At 43.8% G+C, this 21,809-nt stretch overlaps 1 protein-coding gene across 1 annotated transcript in view; it reads left to right on the forward strand.

Moving 5' to 3' along the window:
* The window catches only part of ZMPSTE24 (zinc metallopeptidase STE24), a 39,491-nt gene that overhangs the window by 5,403 nt on the left and 12,279 nt on the right, over nucleotides 1-21,809 (forward strand). The window contains exons 3-7 of the mRNA XM_040974295.1: nucleotides 2,956-3,042; nucleotides 5,685-5,801; nucleotides 6,189-6,341; nucleotides 8,273-8,414; nucleotides 15,382-15,566. Coding sequence (XP_040830229.1) covers nucleotides 2,956-3,042; nucleotides 5,685-5,801; nucleotides 6,189-6,341; nucleotides 8,273-8,414; nucleotides 15,382-15,566 — 684 coding nt within the window. The remainder of the gene's footprint in view (nucleotides 1-2,955; nucleotides 3,043-5,684; nucleotides 5,802-6,188; nucleotides 6,342-8,272; nucleotides 8,415-15,381; nucleotides 15,567-21,809) is intronic.

The following is a 21,809-nucleotide window of genomic DNA, read 5'->3' on the forward strand; positions in this document are numbered from 1 at the left end:
CAAACTCAGGCACTTCTGTATGGAATATAGATCCCACAACTGGCATCTTAACCCTGTGCCAAGTGCCCACCCCAGTGTTGTTTTAAATCTTTGTTCTCATCTTTAAAATGTACAGATATTAAACCATACTTCATATGTTGCAAGGACTGAAGGAGCATTTAGAACAGTGTCCAACACATAGCAATTGCCTAGTTGTTGAGTTTCCTAGGGTAAGTTACCTGAACCTTTCTGAATTTCAGTTGTGTCATCTGTAATGATTATAAACCTGACCTTTCTGGTTTTCAAGACCGTGCTAAAAACAGTCTTCAAAAAGAAACACAGGAATTGTTTTTCTTGGGCTCATTAATTCTTGCCCTGAGATTTCCCCAGGAAAGTGCTAGATATGATTGCTGACCCATGGTTTGGTGTTTCATCTAAGCAGTAAACTAAGCAAGGTTTGGAACACTGGTTTCCAAACATGCCCACAGTTCACTCCAAGTTCTTAGTAAAACTATGCTTGACACTTATATAAAAGCTGCACTTTTATTTATTTAAATATTTATTTTTATTGGAAAGTCCAATTTTTAAAAATATTTTTTAAAGATTTATTTTTATTATTTTTTCATTGGAAAGGTGGATATACAGAGAGAAGAGACAGAGAGGAAGATCTTCCGTCCAATGATTCACTCCCCAAGTGAGCGCAACGGCCGATGCTATGCTGATCCAAAGCCAGGAGCCTCCTCCGGGTCTCCCACGCGGGTGCAGGGTCCTAAAGCTTTGGGCCGTCCTCGACTGCTTTCCCAGGTCACAGGCAGGGAGCTGGAAGGGAAGCGGGGTTGCCAGGATTAGAACCGGCACCCATATGGGATCCTGGGCATGCAAGACGAGGACCTTAACCACTGCGCCACCACGCCGGGCCCGGAAAGTCCAATTTACAGAGAGAAAGAGATCAGAGAGAAAAGGCTTCATCCTCTGGTTCACTTCCGAAGTGGCCACAATGGCCAGGGCTACCCGGTCTGAAACCAGGAGCTTCTTCCCAAAAAGGTGCAGGGGTCCCAAGACTTTGGATCACATTCAACTGCTTTCCAGGCCAGAAGCAGGGAGCTGGATGGGAAGTGGAGCTGCCACAATTCGAACAGGCACCCATATGGGATCCCGGCGCTTCTTAAAGGAGGAGGATTAGCCATTCTAGCCATTGTGCTGGTTCTAGTGAATAGCGATTGAGCCATTGAGCTGGTTCCTGAAACCCTGATTTTTTTATTATTTATTTATTTTTCTTAAAGGTTTATTTATTTATATTGGGAAGTCATATCTACGGAGGGAGAGGAGAGATAAAGATGTTACATCTGTTGGTTCACTCCCCAAGTGGCTACAACACTTACAGCTATTTTTCTTGGAGAGTCAAGTTTACAGAGAAAAGGAGAAACAGAGAGAAAGGTCTTCTGTTCACTGGTTCACTCCATAGGTGGCCTCAATGGCTGGAGCTGAACTGATCCAGAGCCAGGAGCTTCCTGGTCTCCCATGTGGATGCAGGGTCCCAAGGCTTTGGGCCATCCTCTACTGCTTTCCTAGGCCACAGGCAGGGAGCTGGATGGGAGGTGGAGGAGCCAGGATACAAACTAGTGCCCATATTGGATTTCGGCATATGCAAGGCAAGGACTTTAGCCAGTAGGCTACCGTGCTGGGTTCAAACAGTGATTTTTAACTTTATTGTGTGTAAGTTCACATGGAGACTGCTGGCTCCAATACAAATTTCTGATCTAATAGATTTGGGGTGAGACCTGAGAATTTGCATTTCTTTTTTTTTTTTAAAGATTTATTTTTTATTTTTTATTTTTATTGCAAAGTCAGATTTATAGAGAGTAGGAGAGAGAAAGAAAGTCTTCCATCTGATGATTCACGCCCCAAGTGACTGCAACGGCTGGTGCTGCACCAATCCGAAGCCAGGAGCCAGGAACCTCCTCCAGGTTTCCCACACAGGTGCAGGGTCCCAAAGCTTTGTTTCATCCTTGACTGCTTTCCCAGGCCACAAGCAGGGAGCTGGATGAGAAGCAGGGCTGCCAAGATTAGAACCGGCACCCATATGGGATCCCGGTGTGCTCAAGGCAAGGACTTTGGCCACTAGGTGGCTGGGCCCAGAATTTGCATTTCTAACATATCCTCAGAAGCTGCTGCTTGGATTGTTCTGTCCAAAATCCTGTCTGAGGGGCCTTTGTTATGGGACTATGACTTACGCTGATTTGGGTGTCAGAATTCACAAATGGCCACATCACCTGGGCTGTGCAAGGTCAGAGTTGGGTGCCTCAAGCTTAATTCAATTTTCCTATATGGGTTTAGGGACCTGAGGACTTGGCCCATCCAGCTGCTGTCTCGGTTGCATTAACAGGGAACTGGATCTAGAGTGGAATAGCTCCTGGCTCCCGGGTTCAGATCAGCTCAGCTTCAGCCATTGTGGCCACTAGCAGACTGAACCAGCAGACGATCTTCCTGTCTCTTCTCCTCTCTATGAATCTGAATTTTCAGTAAAAATAAGTGAATCTTTAAAAAAAGAAAACAATTTTGGGTCTAGTGCGATTTCCTAGAGGTTAAAGTCCTCGCCTTGCATCTGCTGGTGTCATGCTGGGATCCCATATGGGCACCTGTTCTAATCCCGGCTGCGCCACTTCCCATCCGGCTCCCTGCTTGTGGCCTGGGAAGCAGTCGAGGGTGGCCTAAAGCCTTGGGACCCTGCACCCCAGTGGGAGACCTGGAGGAGGCTCCGAGCACCTGGCTTTGGATTGGCTGAGCTCTGGCCATTGTGACCACTTGGGGAGTAAATCAGCAGATGAAAGATTTTTCCTCTCTGGGAATCTTACTGTCCCATAAAAATAAATATATTTTTAAAAAATAATGATTCTTCATAAAAATTGTCTTATAGTCTCATATGATAGTGTCTGGCAGTGTTCTGATATGACTATGATATGTTTGGTTTTGTAGTTCATTCTTCTCTTTGGAGGAATCCCTTATCTCTGGAAACTCTCTGGACAGTTCTGTGGTCATGCTGGCTTCGGACCAGAATATGAGGTAAGTGGTTCCTTAGCAGATTTTGTCAGTCTTTGTAAGTTAAATTCTTTGCGCTTCATTAGACTAACTTCTCTGTGTTTCTGGGTCTCATTCTCTTTCTGGGTCTCATGCTGACAGAAAGTACTAATTAGTATAACAAACTCCAGAATTTCAGTGGTTGTCAAAACAGTTTGTGTCTCGATTGTGAAACAGCTCAATGTTAGTATTCCTGGCAGGTTTGGTGAGTCAGGAGCGACCATCTCTTCACAGCTCTAGTTTTGACGTCCAGTGCTTCAGACACAGTGGAGAAAGTATACCCTCTGTTAGCTTCCTTGGTCCTGAAGTGATGTGTGCTCTGTCCGTTCAGATTTCACTAGTGGACCAGTTGTTAGGTCACAGTTAGATATAGGAGAGCTCGAAAATGTAATCTCTGGGTGGTCAGTTACTGTTGCATTTTATGTTTTTCTTTTAAAATGTATTTATTTGAGCCAACGGGTGTGGTGGTGTAACAGGCTAATTTTCTGTCTGTGGCATCAGCATCCCGTATGGGTGCTGGTTCAGATCTTGGCTTCGACTTGGCACAGCCCTGTCTGTGCAGCCACCTGAAGAGTGAAATGGGAGGATGAAAATGTCTCTCTTTTCCACTATGTAACTCTGTCTTTCAAATAAATAATTTTTTCTTAAATATTTATTTTCATTGGAAACAGTTTTTTACAGAGAAGGAAAGAGAAAGACCTTCTGTCTACTGGTTCACTCCCCAAATGGCCACAATGGCTGGAGCTGAGCCGATCTGAAACCAGGAAGAGAGACAGACAGGAAGAATATTTGTCCATTGATTCACTGCCCAAGTGGTTGCAACAGCCAGAACTGTACCGATCCGAAGCCAGTATCCAGGAGCTTTTTCCTGATCTCCCACATGAGTGCAGGGTCCCAAGGCTTTGGGCTGTCTTCAACTGCTTTCCTAGACCACAAGCAGGGACTTGGATGGGAAATAGAACAACTGGACACAAACCAGTGCCCTTATGGGATGCCAGTGCTTAGAGATGGAGGATTAGCCAGTTGAGTCACCACTCTGGTCCCTCCATGAACCTTTATATATAGATATCTTTGTAAAGCAGAGTTACATAGAGAGAAAGAAATGGAAAGAGAACTCCGATCTATTAATTCACTTCCCGGATGGCCTCAATGGCCAGTGCTGGGTTTAGCCAAAGCCAGGACAAGGGTGATAAGGACCCAAGTAAGTAGACCATCTTCTTTTACTTTGCCCAGTGTGTTAGCAGGGTGCTGGGTCAGAAGTGGAACAGGTGGAACTTGAGCCATGTTTCACGTGTTGGCTTAACCCATGCCACAACACTTTTACTCCTCAATACTGTTCAAATTCTTTTATATTTTGAGATTTATTTATTTTAATTGAAAGGTGAAGTTAGAGAAGGAATCTGTTTTTTAAAGATTTATTCATTTTTATTGGAAAGGCAGATATACAGAGAGGAGAGACAGAGAGGAAGATCTTCCGTCCAATGGTTCACTCCCCATGTGGCTGCTACAGCTGGAGCTGAGCTAATCCGAAGCCAGGAGCCTCCTCTGGGTCTCCCATGCAAGTGCAGGGTCCCAAGGTTTTGGGCCGTCCTCAACTGCATTCCCAGGCCATAGGCAGGGAGCTGGATGGGTAATGGGATTGCCAGGATTAGAACTAGCACCCATATGGGATCCTGGAGCATTCACGGTGAGGACCTTAACCACTATGCTATCGTGCCAGGCCTGAGAAGGAATATTTCATTCACTGGTTCATTCCTCAGATGGCTACAATGGCCAAGGCTGAGCCAGGCCAAAGCCAGAAGATAGGACTCTGAACTCTCGGTGGTGGGTGCTGCAGCCTGCCTAGCCTGCCCCATCCCTGGCTTTCATGCAGATCAGCAGGTGTGATAGCCTAGCCTGGCATGGCCTGTACCCCATCCTGGCTCCTGTGCATGCCACTGTGCTATGATTTGGCCAGCCCTGGCCAGTTTGGCCCGGGTTTGAACCTCTGTGAGGTTCACCTGTCTGAACTGATTCACATACCTGTTGGCAAGTGGAACGGCCTTGCCTGACGTGACCAACACCCAACCCTGAGTCACATGTTCACCAGCAGGAGCTAAGGCCACCAGGCCCACAAGGCCCACTCCTAGACCCAGATCTCATGTGTGCCAATGGGTGGTGGGCCCTTACCCAATATAGGTGGCGCCCCCAGAATCGGCTCTTATATGTGTTGGTGTGTGTTGCGTCCCAGCCTGTGCAATACCCAATTCTTGGGCGCACCTGTGGGTGTGTAGCTTGGACCAGGCCCGCCTGTTTTGAACCCCAGTTCCCTTGAGTGTGAGTTCCATACTCATGCCTAGTTTGGCTAATTACCATTCCCAACTCGTGAGCAAACCAGTGAGTCTTGTAGTCCTTTAGAGGTGAGCCCACATATCCTCCACAGAGTCTGCCTCCAGGCCTGGTTCTGTTGTATGCTAGTTAGTGTCATGGTCCAGCCTAACTTAACCCACCCCCTGTTCCAACACTGTGGTTGAATCCTGTCAGGTAAGCTCCCAAGCCCTGACTTTCATGTGTGCCAGGGGGTAGTAGTTTGAAGAATAATTGATGTTATAGCATAAAAACTGCCATTTGTTTCTTCTTGCGCTTAGATCACTCAGTCCTTGGTGTTTCTGCTGTTGGCTACACTTTTCAGTGCATTGACTGGTTTGCCATGGAGTCTCTATAACACGTTTGTGATAGAAGAAAAACATGGCTTCAATCACCAGGTATAGTGGAGAATAGAAATATTCTCTTTTAAATGAGGTTTTCTGTGCTGTTGTCCTGGGTTGGTAATTTCAACCGTTTTCTGTTTTTAGATAACAAATTAGTTGGGGAATAAAGGAACTGCATATATGGTAAAGATCATAGTTTAGTCTTGCTATACAACTCTTCTAGCATAAATGAACATAAATGTCTAATGTTAGTAACTATGTAAGCGAATTGATTTTAAATTTAAATGCAAGACATTTATCTGTTGCTTCAGGCCATGTAGTATAACGTAGTTTTAAAAATTGCTTCGATTATGTGTTCTTTATGTCCTCTTACTAGTTAAAAAGTTATAAAAAGCGAGATCAGTGTCTCAGTTTCTTGTGGTGTGATATTTTCTTTTTCAGACTTTAGACTTCTTCATGAAGGATGCAATCAAGAAATTTGTTGTGACTCAGTGTATTTTATTGCCCGTGTCTTCGCTTCTTCTTTACATTATTAAAATTGGAGGGGACTATTTTTTTATTTATGCCTGGCTCTTCACATTAGTTGTTTCTCTGGTGAGTAAAAACTTTTACAAAGTTCCTTGGTTCCATTTTGTAAATTAATCTTCATTAGCACGCGATGTTTCTAAAGCATTGAAATATAAGTAGATTCTCAGAAGAGCTTCTCTTTGGGGATCTGCTTTCGAGCGTAGAAATTTGACAACAAATATTATTCTCTTTGTGCTCACTCTCATGACACTAGTTATTAGCCATTTAAACAATCCGGTTGTCAGACTGCTTGGGGCTGATAGTGGATAACTGAGAGTGATCATTCAAAGATTGTTCTTGTCTGATCCCCATTGCCTGCAAATCAGAATGTTTTGAAGAGAAAATAGACTTAGGAGGGACGAGAGAAAGCAATCACACACTTCTCTAGCTTTTTTCTGCACTTTTTCTCTACCTGCCCCACCCTGTTGTCCTTCCTCCCTTTTCTGGGTTCCTTCTTTTGCTCGTTTGCTTTGCTTCTTCCTTTCCTCCCTCCCCCACCCAGCCACCTGTTTTCTCCTTCCTTGCACCTCCACACTACTCCTCTGACCCATTTTCCCCTCCCTCACATATTTGCCACCCCCACATCCTATATTTGAAACTGCTTTGTGATACGATGCTACCCAGCCATCTTTTCACAGCCCCCAGAAAATATCATCTGTCAACTCTTCAGTTCCACTGATGCTCAAGTTTAACTCAGCTACAATTAAGTGATGCTCATTGCTTCACTTCCTACTAGTGGGATCAAGATCAAAGAATGAGTGCTAGTTAGTATACCAGTATCTGTTGTGTGATAAAGAGAGGAAATGCTCTAGAACAGCTTATACCGAAGTGGTAGTAGATGTGTGGTAGGAGCTGCAGAAGACAAGCGGGCTAAGTGGAAACACAGTCAAGCTCTAGTTCCTCTTTGAGCAAAGACTTCAGAAACCTAATGTTTTTTTTTTTTTTAAAGATTTATTTTTATTATTTTTTTTATTGGAAAGGCAGATATACAGAGAGGAAGATCTTCCGTCCGATGATTCACTCCCCAAGTGAGCGCAACGGGCCGATACTATGCCGACCTGAAGCCAGGAGCCTCTTCCGGGTCTCCCACACGGGTGCAGGGTCCCAAAGCTTTGGGCCGTCCTCAACTGCTTTCCCAGGCCACAGGCAGGGAGCTGGATGGGAAGCGGGGCCGCCGGGATAGAACCAGCGCCCATATGGGATCCCGGGCATGCAAGGCGAGGACCTTAACCACTGCGCCATCGCGCCGGGCCCCAGAAACCTAATGTTACGACTGGTTCACAAAGAAGCAGAAATCCCCAGGATAGTTTTTTTTTTTTTTTTTTAAGATTTACTTATTTTTTTAATTGGAAAGTCAAATATGCAGAGAGAAGGAGAGAAAGATCCTCCATCCGCTGGTCCACTCCCCGAATGCCCCCAAATGGCTGGAGCTGAGCTGACCCAAAGCCAGGAGCCTCTTCTGGGTCTCTCACGCAGGCGTGGGATCTCAAAGCTCTGGGCCATCCTCCACTGCTTTCCCGGGCCACAGGCAGGGAGCTGGAAACGAAGTGGAGCAGCCAGGACATGAACTGGCACCTACATGAGATCCCGGCACTTGCAAGGCGAGGACCCCAGCCACTAGGCTACCATGCCTTGTTTCCCAGGATAGTTTTAGAAGGACTGTTTATTGCCACCTGGAAACCATAATCGCTTCTAGTTAGCATTATCTCCTAAAATAAAATTCACAGGTTTGTTGTGTTATTGAAACTACTCAATTTTATTTAATCTGTCAAAACAGATAGTGAACTCTTACCATCTGGCACTTTGGGTCTGGGAATAGTAGAGCATAGGAGATAAGCTTTCTGTTTTCAGGTTTGGAGTCCACGTATTTGTTTTTAATACCATTAGATCTGTGTAATAGTTTTTTGTCTTTTTCCCTGAGAACATATTCTTAAGCTGCTCTGACATCTGCTTTTCAGGTCCTTGTCACAATCTATGCAGATTACATTGCTCCTTTATTTGACAAATTCACACCTCTCCCTGAGGGAAAGCTTAAGCAAGAAATCGAAGTGATGGCAAAGAATATTGACTTTCCTTTGACAAAGGTGTATGTTGTAGAAGGTAAGGTTACCCGGGAGCAAGAGGGTTTTATTCGAATTTTTTTTATAGGACTTCATTTCTAAATTGTTAATGAAAGAATGGACTATAAATTAGCTGGGTATTAAAGTTTTTAGTGTTTAAAGGTTAGAATTTTACATTTTGACTTTTGAAGATTTATGGGACTTTAAGGCATAGTCCAGGGATAAAAACTAGTAGCTTGATGGTCTATTCTTGACTGCAGCTGTGGTTGGTTAGCTTTACAGTATTGCTTTTAATTTTTGATTGAGTCTTTTTTTATTCCTTGCTGCATTATGTTATATTTGACTGATTCACTTTTGTACCTGGCCTCACTCTTGTAGGTAATTGATTTGAACCATTAAATCTTCAAATTCTACTTAGCATTAACTTGTTTGATGGGTCATAAGCAAGAAATAATCTTGTTGGCCTGGTCAACTCCAGGAATATCCAGTGTTCTGGAGGACTCTGATTTAACTTGTAAATTACTTAAAATTATAATACCATTACATATTTCACATTGGTTATATTCTGCTTTTTTGATGATTGTATTGAGAGTTAAGTAGTTTCATAAAATTACTGAGTCCTAGGGAAGCCTACAGAAATGGAGTGGAAAATTACCTAGACTTTGGGAACCTGTACATTGAAATCCTTGTAGGTGAATGCAACTGGTCCTGCCTCTGTTGCTTAGCAGCTATGGACTATTGAGTGATTCACTTCACCCCGCTGAGTTTCCGTTGAGCCCTCCAGTTTGGCAGGTGTTTTCTATAAATGGCTAGAAGCAGCTATTTCAGCTTTGTGGGCCGTTTAAGTCTTCACAGCTATCCGACTCTGCTGTTCCAGTAATAACCACCTGTGATAGATAAACCAATGAACATGGATATATTCCAATAAACTTTATTAAGTTTATAAAACTTTATAAAGAAAGCAGCCAGTTGGATTTGACCCATGAGCCATAGTTTGCTGATCTTTGCTGTAGACTGTCACCAGTCAGAAATGGCTGTGTTAGGCAAAGGAAGAGAGACTGAAAGACACTTGAGGTTTTGCATATTACAGTTGCAGCATCAGGAAGAACGGGGATGGTCATAACTGAAAAGAATGAACTAACAACTTGAAGAATGTAGGGTTCTCTGATGTTTAGCTGCTTCTGAAGCTGTACAACTAAGCTACAAGAACAATTGGAATAATATTCTACGGGGAGATGGTAGACAGATAAGCCAAATGCTACTTAACATCTGTAGCTTCTTTTCTTTCATTCAGTGAAATTAAACTGTTAGTACAGTAATCAGTGCAGAGCAGTCTCTGAGGGGCTTTAATTGAAGGGGCAGTCTAAGTTGCTAATCACGTAAGTTATCAGGTAACATGAAATGGTAGTTCGTGTGACTGTAGGGGTAATCAGTGTGTGATAGATACATATCTACCACTATATGTATTTATCTCAGCTGTATAATATAGTTGCTGCTATTTCCATTTTGGATAAATAGGGAAGGCTTTAAAGAAGGTTATAACATGAGCTGGGACATTATGGAAAGTCAAAGTTTTAGGTGGTATAAGGAAGCATTTTTGAGCTCTGGCTTTGGAGTCAGTACTAAGTTTGAATCCTGACTCTACCACACAGTACCTGCGTGACTTTGAGCAACTAGCCTTGGCTGCAGCAGTTACACTCATGTGTAATTATGTTTTTGTTGTTGCTAACAATACTTAACAGTCGTTAAAAATATTTTGAATGAGTGAATGTTGTTAATAATCATAACCCACATTGCAGAGTTATAACTGTTCGGGATATTGTAGAGAAAGGCCATGAATCCTGCCCTCAAAAACACACAGCAGATAGCAAATGCTGGGAGAGCGTTACTGGTGTGAGCTGGTGTGGGAGGACTGTAGATCCTTTAGATGGGGCCATCTGAACAGCCGGCTGTGAAGCTCAAAGTTGAAGATAGGCCCAGGTGAGATCAGCGAGAAGAGCTTGGAGAGTTTTGTCTCTTCGAGGAATGTGAAGCGGTCCAGTGTGGCCGCAGCACAGCAGGACACAGGAGAGGAACTCTGACAGCTAGGCAAGAGCTAGACCCCGTACGTCTTTGTAAGTTAGGGTAAGGAGTTTGAGTTTTATTTTAAATTCAGTAAGGGAAAGCCATCAGCGGCTTTAGATGTGAGCGTGCCGTGGTCTGTTGTGTTTTCGTAGTATCTTCTACTACCGTGGGAAGTGGATTTTAGGCAGAGGTAGGGTGAAAGCAAGGAGGGCTGCTGTAACGGTCCAAGTAGGAAGTAATGGTTATTTAAGCTAGAACAATAGTAGTTGGTAGAGAGAGATGATACGTTCGAGCCAGGTGTTAGAGATTGTCTTTGGGGGAAAAAGAGAAAGAGACATCAAAGATAATGGCTTAGATTTTTGACCTGAGCAGTTGGGTAAATGGTGTGTTCCCTAGGAGGGAAAAAACTGAGAGAACAGGTTTATAGGGAATTAAGCATTCTATGGAGGCGTTACGCATTGAAATATCAATTAAACATGTTTGTTGCAGTTCTGCATGCGATAGAAACCAACTGTGGCTGTCTTGGGAATTTTCTATTGAAACAGTGTGTGAAGGCTCGCAGAATCCCCAGGCAGGCTGGGCTAACTGATGCTAGGCAGTAGGCAGTGACTGAAGTTACACAGAGAGGCTGGGACCTAGGACTGGCTTCTACTGCTGAGTCAGTCCGTTGGGTATGCTGCCACCTTGGCCACCAGATCCAGTAGTTAGCACTCACACCTGCAGAATTCATCTCTCATCGCCTGTTTCTCGTTCCTCAGTGGATGCATTTGACTGACTGACCCAGGACGTGAGGCTAGCTTCCAGGAGTGCTGGGGAGGCACGTCTCTGGTTTTCTAGATTTTTCAAATGAGAATTGATCTCTCGCAAGACTTTCATGGTGTAAAATTTCCTAAACTGTGACAGAAGATATCCATACTGGGCAAGGAAAAGAAAACAAACAAGAAAGCAGTTTCCAAATATATAGACATCCACAGGGAGAGGTCAGCTGAGTGACTGGGTAGGTTGTCTGGACTTCTGTGGAGAGGACAGAGTAGACGGGGAGATTTAGATGTCCCTGGCACGTGGATGGTGTTTAATGCCATGGGTAAGGGCACTCAGAGAAGAGATGGGACCAGAGGTAGCAGGGGGCTAACAGTCAGCAAAGGAGCATTAGGGGAGAGACCATGTGAGTAGGAAGAAATCCAGGAGAAAATCAGGTCTTAAAAGACAGGAGAAGAGGGCCCAGTGCAGTGGCCTCGCAGCTGAGGTCCTCACTTTGCATGCCCGGGATCCCATATGGGCACCAGTTCTAATCCCGGTGGCCCCGCTTCCCATCTAACTCCCTGCTTGTGGCCTGGGAAAGCAATTGAGGACAGCCCAAAGCCTTGGGACCCTGCACCCGTGTGGGAGATCTAGAAGAAGACCTGGAAGTTCCTGGCTCCTGGTTTCGGCTCAGTGCAGCACTGGTTGTTGTGATCACTTGAGGAGTCAATCATTGGATGGAAGATCTTCCTCTCTGTATAACTGACTTTCCAATAAAATTAAAATAAACCTTAAAAAAAAAAAAAAAGAAAGCCAGGAGAAGAAAGTGTGTCAGGAGGAAGTGATCAGCTGTGTGTTAAATACTGCCAGGAGGCTGACTGAGATAGCATGGCATGAAGGAAGTATGAAGCCACTGATGGACGAGCCTCACATTTGCACAGAAAATTTTGATTTTTGAAATGCTCAAATAGATTATTGCATTCCTGAAGTGTAGCACTGATTACTCAGTGGAGAAGCATTGAGCGTCTGCTACGTGGCTGACAGTATGACACAGAAGGCTTGGGTTTAGTGCAGAGGTACTCCTTTTTTTTTTTTTTAAAGATTTATTTAGTCTTATTGGAAAGGTGATTTGCAGAGAGAAGGAGAGACAGAAAGATCTTCCATCCACTAGTTCACCATTGGCCACCATGACTGTAGCTGAGCCAGTCCACACCAAGGAGCTTTTTCTGCGTCTCCCACGTGGGTGCAGGGTCCCAAGGCTTTGGGCCGTCCTCAGGTCACAAGCAGGGAGCTGGAAGGGAAGGGGAGCAGCCGGGGCACAAACCGGCGCCCTTATGTGATCCCGTCATGTGCAAGGCAAGGATTTAGCCATTAGGCCATGTTGCCATGCCCACCAGGGTACTCTTACACTTAGTCAGTACAGGAATTCCATGGAAGGCTTGCTAACAGATTCCTACACTCCATTCCCAGAGATTCTTACTTGATGGGTGGTTTTGGTATGTGCTTCTGATGGACACTCTGGGTGATTTTGATATAGGGATTCCTTAGACCACACTTGGAGATTCAAAGACATTAATTTTATTTACTGTACTATTGTTACTTCCATAACTAACTTTGGATGAGTTCTAAGAAAGCTTTTAATTAATTAAAAAAAAAAATCATCATCCGTGGGCCCGGTGCGGTAGTCTAGAGGCTAAAAGTTCTCGCCTCTATCCCATATAGGTGCCAGTTCTGATCTTGGCAGCCCTGCTTCCCATCCAGTTCCCTGCTTGTGGTCTGGGAAAGCAGTTGAGGACGGCCCAAATCCTTGGGACTCTGCACCCATGTGGGAGATCCAGAAGAAGCTCCTGGCTCCTGGCTTCAGCTCGGTGTTGCTCTGCCTGTTGCAACCACTTGGGGAATGAATCAATGGACAAAGGATCTTCCTGTCTCCTCCTCCTCTCTATAATTCTGATTTTCCAATAAAAATTAAAAATCTTAAAAAAAAATCATCATCAAAGAAGATAGAGATGAAATGACAGTGTTAAATCTCAGAGTGGTACAACTTTCTAACCAGTAAGGTTTCACATAATTAAGTTCTTAGCATTTATCTATGTGCTTGAAAGGCAAAGCGACAGAGAAGGTGAGAGAGACACACCAAGATTTTTCCATCTGCTGATTCGTTCCCTGAGTGCTGAAGGCAGCAAAGGCTAAGCGAAGTTGAAACCAAGAGCCAGGAACTCCAGCAGGTCTGTCATCTGGACGGTAGGAACTCAAGTACCAGCTCCCATGAAGTGTTAGCAGGGAGCTGGGTGGGATGCACGTAGTGGTTGGGGTTTGAATTAGCTGTTCTCAGATGGGATGTGGGCATCCCAAGCAGCAGCCGTGCCACGGTGTCCACTCCCATTTCTTTAAAAGCAGGTTGAAAAGTAGAATAGTGTGTGTGGATCAGGCAGGATGCTAAACACTTTACTCAGTCTATTTTCTGTAATACAGAATCCATCCCAATGGTTGCCCTCTCCTTGTAAACTCTCCTAAGTTTCTGCAGCTAACATCTGGCAGAGCCAAGATTGGAGCTGTTTTTTTATCTTAATCCGTTTGTTATTGATATTGACTTAATATATTAAAAATTGTTAAATAACAGTATATTATATTTGTATATTATAATTTATATTATGAACACAACATGTTCAAATACATTATATTATTGATTATTTATAACATATTAATAATTTATTAAATTGATGAATTAGTAATATTAGCAGATGGATTTATTTATAAATATTAACGATATTTTAAAGATATTGTTTTATTTTATTAAAATAAAAAATATTGTTTTTTATTTAAAAAATCTTATTTGTTTGAAAGGCAGAATTACACAAAGAAAAGGGAAGAGACAGAGAAAGAGAGAGAGAGATCTATCCCCAGTGGCCGTTGTAGCTGGCCAGGCCAAAGCCAGGAGTCTGAAGCTTCTGGGTCTCCCAACACATGCAAGGACTTATGACCTTGGGCCATCCTTCACTGCTTTCCAGGAGCTATAGCTGGAAGCTGCATTGGAAGTGGAGCAGCTGGGACTCAAACTGGCACCCCTATGAGAGACTGGCACTGCAGGTGGTGGTTCAAGCTGCACAGTGCCAGATCTAAGTCCACACTCTTAATTGCTATACTCAGTTCACTAGTCAGTGCAGAACCTTTGGAAATTAAAAAATTATATAAATAAAATAAAATTTAACCATAAATAATAGTGTAAGCCACTGTTACAGACTTAAGTATGTTTTAGTTTTGAGTCTTCATAAAGATAACCTGATTGTTTTTCCTGACTAAACAAATATGCTTATTTTTAAAGTCTTAGGAAAAGTGGAAAGGAGGATATAGGGCCGGGAGCAATAGCCTAGTGACTAAATCCTCACTTTGCATCCACTGGAATCCCATGTGGGTGATGGTTTGTTATTCAGGCTGCTCCACTTCCCATCCAGCTCCCTGCTTGTGGCCTGGGAAAGCAGTGCGGGATGGCCCAGTGCCTTGGGACCCTGCACCCACATGGGAGACCCAGAAGAAGCTCCTGCCTTTGGATTGCCACAGCCATTGTGGCCACTTGGGAGTGAACCAGAGAATGGAATATCTTTCTCTCTGTCTTTCCTCCTTTTCTCTGTGGATCTGACTTTTCAGTAATAAAATAAATCTGTTAAAAAAAAGGGTGGTGGGGGGAGGAAATAAAAATCCCTGATTCTAGAACCCAGTGCTCAACACTTCAGTGTTTGGCTGCATCTTTAATCAGGCTTGTGTTTACGCTTCCAATTACATTTACTTTTTTTTATGACAGTGGTGAGACCTTATACACACGATGCTTGCTTGTATCTTTCACAGTGATATCAATGAGCTTTTCCTTAGTAAGATTCTTCAAAATTGTGGTTGTTTTTTTTATTTTTTTTCTGGCTGCTTAGAATTCCATTTTTCTTGTTTATCATGGTTTAGTCCTTCCACAGCTGTTGGATGTGTAGCTTTACTGACCTAGGCATCGCTGTACAGCAGCAGTGAGCATAAACGTTGGCAGGAATGCAGGGAACCGGACACTGGGCTGCTGGCGGGGACTGAGGTCAGTGCAGTTTTCTCCAGGTATTAAGTTGAAAATGCTAATGTCCACTAATTCGGTTTCCAGGAGTCTCTGCAAAGAACCCCAGACTTTTTAATTATATTCCCTGCTTTGAACTGTCTTTCCTTAGGATCTAAACGCTCTTCCCACAGCAATGCTTATTTTTATGGCTTCTTCAAGAACAAGCGAATAGTCTTGTTTGACACCCTGCTAGAAGAGTACTCTGTACTAAACAAAGACCTGCAGGAGGAGGCTGGCATGGAACCCCGCAGTGATGGAGAAGGGGACAGTGAAGACAAAAAAGCTAAAGTGAAAGTGAGTTCTCCTTTTCCTAAGAGACTCTGCCTTAGTCTTGTTCGTAGTTTCTTTGACAACTCAGTCAGCAGTTTCTAGCAGCGAGGGTAGAATTCAGGAAGACTCTCAAGGAAAAACACCGTAGTCTTAGTTGTTCTGGTACTGGGGAGAGATGACCACTGTTTCTATGTACCAGCTACTCTGCACACTTTTACAGAAAGTACATGTTAACCCTGGAAGCTGTTATGAAACAGGGCTTTTACTACATACATACCTGCTTACATACGCTTTTAGATTCACTGAGACTTAGACACTCAAAGCTTTGGCAACAGAGAGACTTGGATTTGAATCCTGGTTCTGTCATGTGGTAGTTGCTTATCCTTGGGTGCATTGCTTTGTTTATTTGATGTTATGTATTTGACACATTTATGAATGGTCTGTGACCTGAGATATGTTCTGTGGCATGAAGAAAGCATGAATAAAGAAGCTAGCCTTTCTGTTAAGTTTGTGGTCTAAAGGGAAGACAGTCCTACAATCATCCCACAACATGGCACTTGCTAGTGTGAAGCTCTGAATACTGGGTATCGAGTGTGAAACACAGGAGAAGGCTTGCTTAAGCAAGCTGCTTCTGAATCCTGTTCCTGGATGAGGTTTTCCGATGCTGCTTAGAAATGCTGGAAGTGCCAGCACTAAACGGAGGGGGCAAGGGCCGGTGATTAGGAACAACAGAGGTTTTCTCTGGAAGAGTCATCAAGGCATGTGCAATGGAATTTGCCATTGGCTTGGGTGCAATTTAGAGAGGATTTTAGGTCCCTGTTCACTTACTGACTTGTAACTTTGGCAAGTAGGTTAAGCTTTCTAAATCCTTTCATTTTTTCATTAATTGATCAATTAGAACTACAGAAAGAAATCTTCTATCCTCTGATTGACTTCTCAAATGGCTACAGAGGCCGTGACTACTCAAGGCTAAAGTCAGGAATCTGCAGTTCTATCTGTGTCTTGCAGATGGGTGGCCGAGGCCCAAGTATTTGGACCATCATCTGCTGCTTTCCCGGTGCTTTGTTAGCAGGTAGTGGGATTGAAAGTGGAGCAGCTTCTCAGCAGCTTAATCCATTGAACCACAATGTCAGTTCCAAGCTTTCTAAATCTTTGATTTCTTCTCTCTTTTTTTTTTTTTTTTCCATCTTTTCTCTCCTGAAAGATGAGTCTAGCAGGGTTTTTCAGCCTCGACACTGTTGACTTGTTAAACTGGGTGGCTGTTTTGTAAGATGTCCTGGGCTTCTCAGCATGGATGATGGGTCCCTGGACTCTCCTTACTAACAGCAGGTGGCAGTGTCCCTCCTCCCCCAGAACTGTGACAACAAAAAATATCTCCAAATGTTGTCAGCCATCCCAGGGAAAAGAGCTGTCTTGGTTGAAAACATCCAGTTAATGATGCCTTTTAGTGTTGTGAAGATTAAATGAAATAACATGTGAAATACTTTGTACTGTATTTTCTTAAAGATTTATTTATTTTTATTAGGAAGTCAGATATACAGAAAGGAGGAGAGACAGAGAGGAAGACTTTCTGTCCATTAATTTACTCCCCAGGTGGCCACAATGGCTGGAGTTAAGCTGATCCAAAGCCAGCAGCCTCTTCCAGATCTCCCACGTGAATGCAGGGTCCCAGAACTTTGGGCCGTCCTCGACTGCTTTCCCAGGCCACAGGCAAGGAGCTGGATGGGAAATAGAGCCATCGAGATACGAACTGGCACCCGTATAGGATCCTAATATGTACAAGGCGAAGACTTTGGCCTCTAGGCTGGGCCCTATTTTTAGACTTATTTTTGTTTTTTATTGGAAAGTCAGATATATACAGAGAGAGGAGATATAGAGAGGAAGATCTTCCATCCTCTGTTTCACTCCCCAAGTAGCCACAACAGCCAGAGCTGAGCTGATCCGAACACAGAAGCCAAGAGCTTCCTCTGGGTCTCTCACGCAGATGCAGGGTCCCAAGGCTTTGGGCCATCCCGCACTGCTTTCCCAGTCTGCAAGCAGGGAGCTGGATGGGAAGTGTAGCAGCCAGGATTAGAACCGGCGCCCCTATGGGATCCAGGCACATGCAAGGCAAGGACTTTAGCCACTAGGCTATGGCGCACTGTGCCCAACCTGCTTTTTTTTTAAAATTACTACATATATTCTGACATTTATATTCAAGTGAGAAGACAAGATATACATTAGACACAGGTCTACTTGGAAGAACCTGAAGTGGAAGAGACAAACAGCTCATAAGTGAAGATAGAGTGTAATAAATGTCAGGAGTTGGCTTTTATGCAGTCTGGTGGTCAGAGAGATATCTTAGGTGAGAGAATGTTTGAACCAGGCAGGATTTTGACTTGGGGATGAGAATTTCAGGTTCATGGTAAGAAATGACTAAAGCTTGGATACAGTAAAATGCTCAACTTATATTCTAAGACTGATGATTAAATGGATTCTTGTGAAGATAGAATGGTACAGCAAGACATCTAGTGACCATTTCCAGTGGCCTGGAAGGTTTAATTTGATTTGAGTAGAGGCTGAACTTACCTTATGAAGATTTAAAATTTAGTCCCAGCGTGAAGGGTAGAGACTGAAAGCAGAGACTTGTGGGCTACTGTGTCAAGCATGGGAAGTAACGAGGGGGCCTGCCTTGTAATGAGAGTTTGAGTAAGTGCAGCAGCTGTAGTGGACGGAATTGAAGTACTTGGTGATGACTGTTACGAACGGGAAAGGAAAAAGTCAAGGGCTGACTCGGCAGTCATTACCTGTATTGCTTCCCAGAGTGTGTATTATTGGTAAGATGATTTTAGGTAGTACATGAATTTTTTAAAAAATACTATTTCCTTTATTGGAAAGGCAGTTAACATACACATCTAGAGAGGGAGAGACAGAGACAGCTGGAATGAAGCAAGGAGGCTGGAGCTTCTTTCAGGTCTCCCTCATGAGTTACAGGGTCCCGAGTGCTTGGGTCATCCGTTTTTTTCCCCAGGCACATGAGCAGGGAGCTAGTTTGGCAGCAGCTGGGACTTGAACCAACGCTCATATGGGATCCTGGCACTACCACTACACTGCAAACACCAGCACACAAAAATGGTCTTTAAGTCTGAATGAGAAATGTTTAATTTTTTTAACCAAAGATGATAAAAGAAAGCCAAAGTCCCTGAAATACTTAGTGATAACTGTAGTTAACATTGTAATGAATGTCTGCATAATAACTGTTGCATTTTAATAGATGTGTAGGAAACACACTTTCTGAATTTTATCTTTCAGAAGACAAATAGGGTAACAAATAGCCTGTTTCAAGTAAATTAAGTAGCAAGAATAATAAAAACTAAAATACAAAATAGCTAGCAGTGTAATGCAGTAAATTAAACTGCAGTGAGGGAGTCTGGGAGACCAACATCCTGTGTGAGTGCTAGTTTGAGTCCCAGCTGTTCTACTTCTGATCCAGCTCTCTGCTAATAAACCTAGGAAAGCAGTCTAAGATGGTCTGACTGCTTGGGCCCCTGCTACTCAGGTGGGAGACCAGGATGGAATTCTGCTCTCCTGGCTTATCCTAGTCCTGCCCCGGCCATTGAAGCTATTTGGGGAGTGACTCAGCAAATGGAAGATCTCTCCCTATCTCTAACTCTGCCTTTCAAATAAATACTCCTTAAACATAAATAAACTGGCATCTTATAGACAAAACAAGGACCGGGACAGATGTGCTTGACGCAGCCATTAGGATGCCACGTAGAACACACGCATTCCATATGAGAGTGCCTGGATTGAGTCCTGGTTCCTCTGCTTCTAATCCAGCATCCTGCTCATGTGTACCCTAGAAGACAGCAGAAGATGGCCTAAGCATCTTAGTCCCTGCCACTCACATGGAACACCCAACTTTGGTTCCAGTCTCCTGGTTTCAATTAGCCTAACTGGCTATTACGAGCATTTGGAATGTGAGCCAGGAGATGGAAGATGGGTGTGTGTGTGTGTGAGGTTTCAGTTAGTCAAGGTTCAGAACATCCAAACTATTAATATATTAATGTATTTGGTCTTGGCTCTTTCAAGAGAGACCATGTTCATGGAACTTTCATTGCAGTGTTGCTTTCATTGTCCTATCAATAGTTGTTGCTGTTAAACTCATACTGTACCTAATTTGTCTTTTTTAAATTCTTTCAGCTAGAGAGACAGAGACAGAACACTTTACCATCTGCTGGTTTTTTCTGCAAATGCCCACAGTTTTCCAAGGCTGGTCAGGGCCAAAACCAGGAAAGGGGAATTCATTCCAGAACTTGCACATTGGTGGTGGAAACCCACTCCCTTGAACCGTCGTTGCTGCCTCCACGCTGTGGGTGTGTAGGAAGCTGAGGTCAGGAGTCAGGCTGGGACTGAACCTAGATACCCTGCTGTGGAATGGAGCCATCTTAATTGATGTCCTAATTGTTAGGCTAACGATCCGCCTGTGTGCCTAATTTACAAATTAAACTTTATCATAGGTATACTTGAGAAAAAAAAGTGTTTTCTATGAGGATACTTCACAAAATGTGTGGAAAATGGAATTAATGTTTCTGTTTTGGTGCAAAAAGTTCCGTATATAGATTTTTCCATAATCATTTTCTTTTTTTTTTTCTTTTAAATATGTATTTATTTTCATTTGAAAGATTTTACGGAGAGAAAGATTCAGAGGGAAAAATCTATATGCTGGTTCACTCCCCAAATGGCGCAACGGCCAGAGCTGAGCCAGTCCAAAGGCAGGAGCCAGGAGCTTCTTCTGGTCCCCATGTGGGTGCAGGGTCCCAAAGCTTTGGGCTATCCTCAATTACTTTCCCAGCCACAAGCAGGGAGCAGGATGGGAAGTGGAGCAGCCAGGATACAAACTGGCACCCATATGGGTCTCTGCAGATACAAGGTGAGGACTTTAGCTGCTGGGCTACTGCGCCGAGCCCCTTATTTTTTATTTGAAAGGCAGATTTTTAGAGAAGTAGAGACACAGGGAAAGATCTTCTGTCAGCTGATTCACTTTCCAGGTGGTTCCAACAGCCAGCACTGAGTCAATCTAAATTAGCCAGGAGACAGGAGCCTCTTTGTCTCCCGTATGAGTGCAGCGTCCCAAGGAATTGAGCCATCCTCCACTGCTTTCCCAGGCACATTGTCAAAGAGCTGGATGGGAAGTGGAATAGCAGAACACAAAGGCGCCCATATGGAATGCAAGCACCACAGACAGAGGCTTGACCTAGACCAGGACCCAAAACAAGTGTTGAGAGCCTATTACCAGTAAACAGGTCTCCTCTCTGTGGAGCGTTCTCTTTTCCATTTTAACCTGTCTTGGGATGTGATTCTGAAGCTATTCAAGACAGCTTTGTAAAGCAGACCAACAACCAAGAAATAAGAGCCAAACTGCCTAATTAAGAATTGATTGGTTTATTTTTTTATAAATTAAGTTTATTTTTTAACTCTTTATGTATTTTTTTTATTGGAAAGTCCGATTTACAGAAAGGAGGAGAAATGGGAAGATCTTCCATTCCCTGATTCACTCTCTAAGTGACCCCAACAGCCAGAGCTGAGCTGATCCGAAGCCAGGACCCAGAAGCTTCCTCTGGATCTCCCATGTGGGCACAGGATCCCAAGGTTTTAGACCATCCTCAGTGCTTTCCCAGTCCACAAGCAGGGAGCTGGGTGGGAAGTAGAGCAGCCAGGATAGCAGCACTGTTATGGGATCCCGGCACATGCAAGGCAAGGACTTTAGCCACTAGGCTACCACACCAGGCCCAAAAATAAGTAAATCCTGAAAACAATGTATGTATGTATGTATTTTTTTTTAAGATTTATTTTTATTATTTTTTTATTGGAAAGGTGGATATACAGAGAGGAGAGACAGAGAGGAAGATCTTCCGTCCGATGATTCACTCCCCAAGTGAGGCGCAACGGGTCGATGCTATGCCGATCCGAAGCCAGGAGCCTCTTCCGGGTCTCCCACATGGATGCAGGGTCCCAAAGCATTGGGCCGTCCTCGACTGCTTTCCCAGGCCACAGGCAGGGAGCTGGAAGGGAAGTGGGGCTGCCAGGATTAGAACCGGTGCCCATATGGGATCCCGGGCGTGCAAGGCGAGGACCTTAACCGCTTGCACCACTGCGCGGGCCCGTATGTATTTATTTATTAAGTCCACTGAATGCATTTTTTTGGGTGGTTCATGAATTATTAATTAATAGGTTACATCACAAAAATGTTATTTATTTTTATTGGAAAGGCAGATATTCAGAGAG

The sequence above is a fragment of the Ochotona curzoniae genome, unplaced genomic scaffold (genome assembly GCF_017591425.1).
Source record: "Ochotona curzoniae isolate NIBS_2020 unplaced genomic scaffold, NIBS_Ocur_1.0 contig_2404, whole genome shotgun sequence".
Classification (NCBI taxonomy): domain Eukaryota; kingdom Metazoa; phylum Chordata; class Mammalia; order Lagomorpha; family Ochotonidae; genus Ochotona; species Ochotona curzoniae.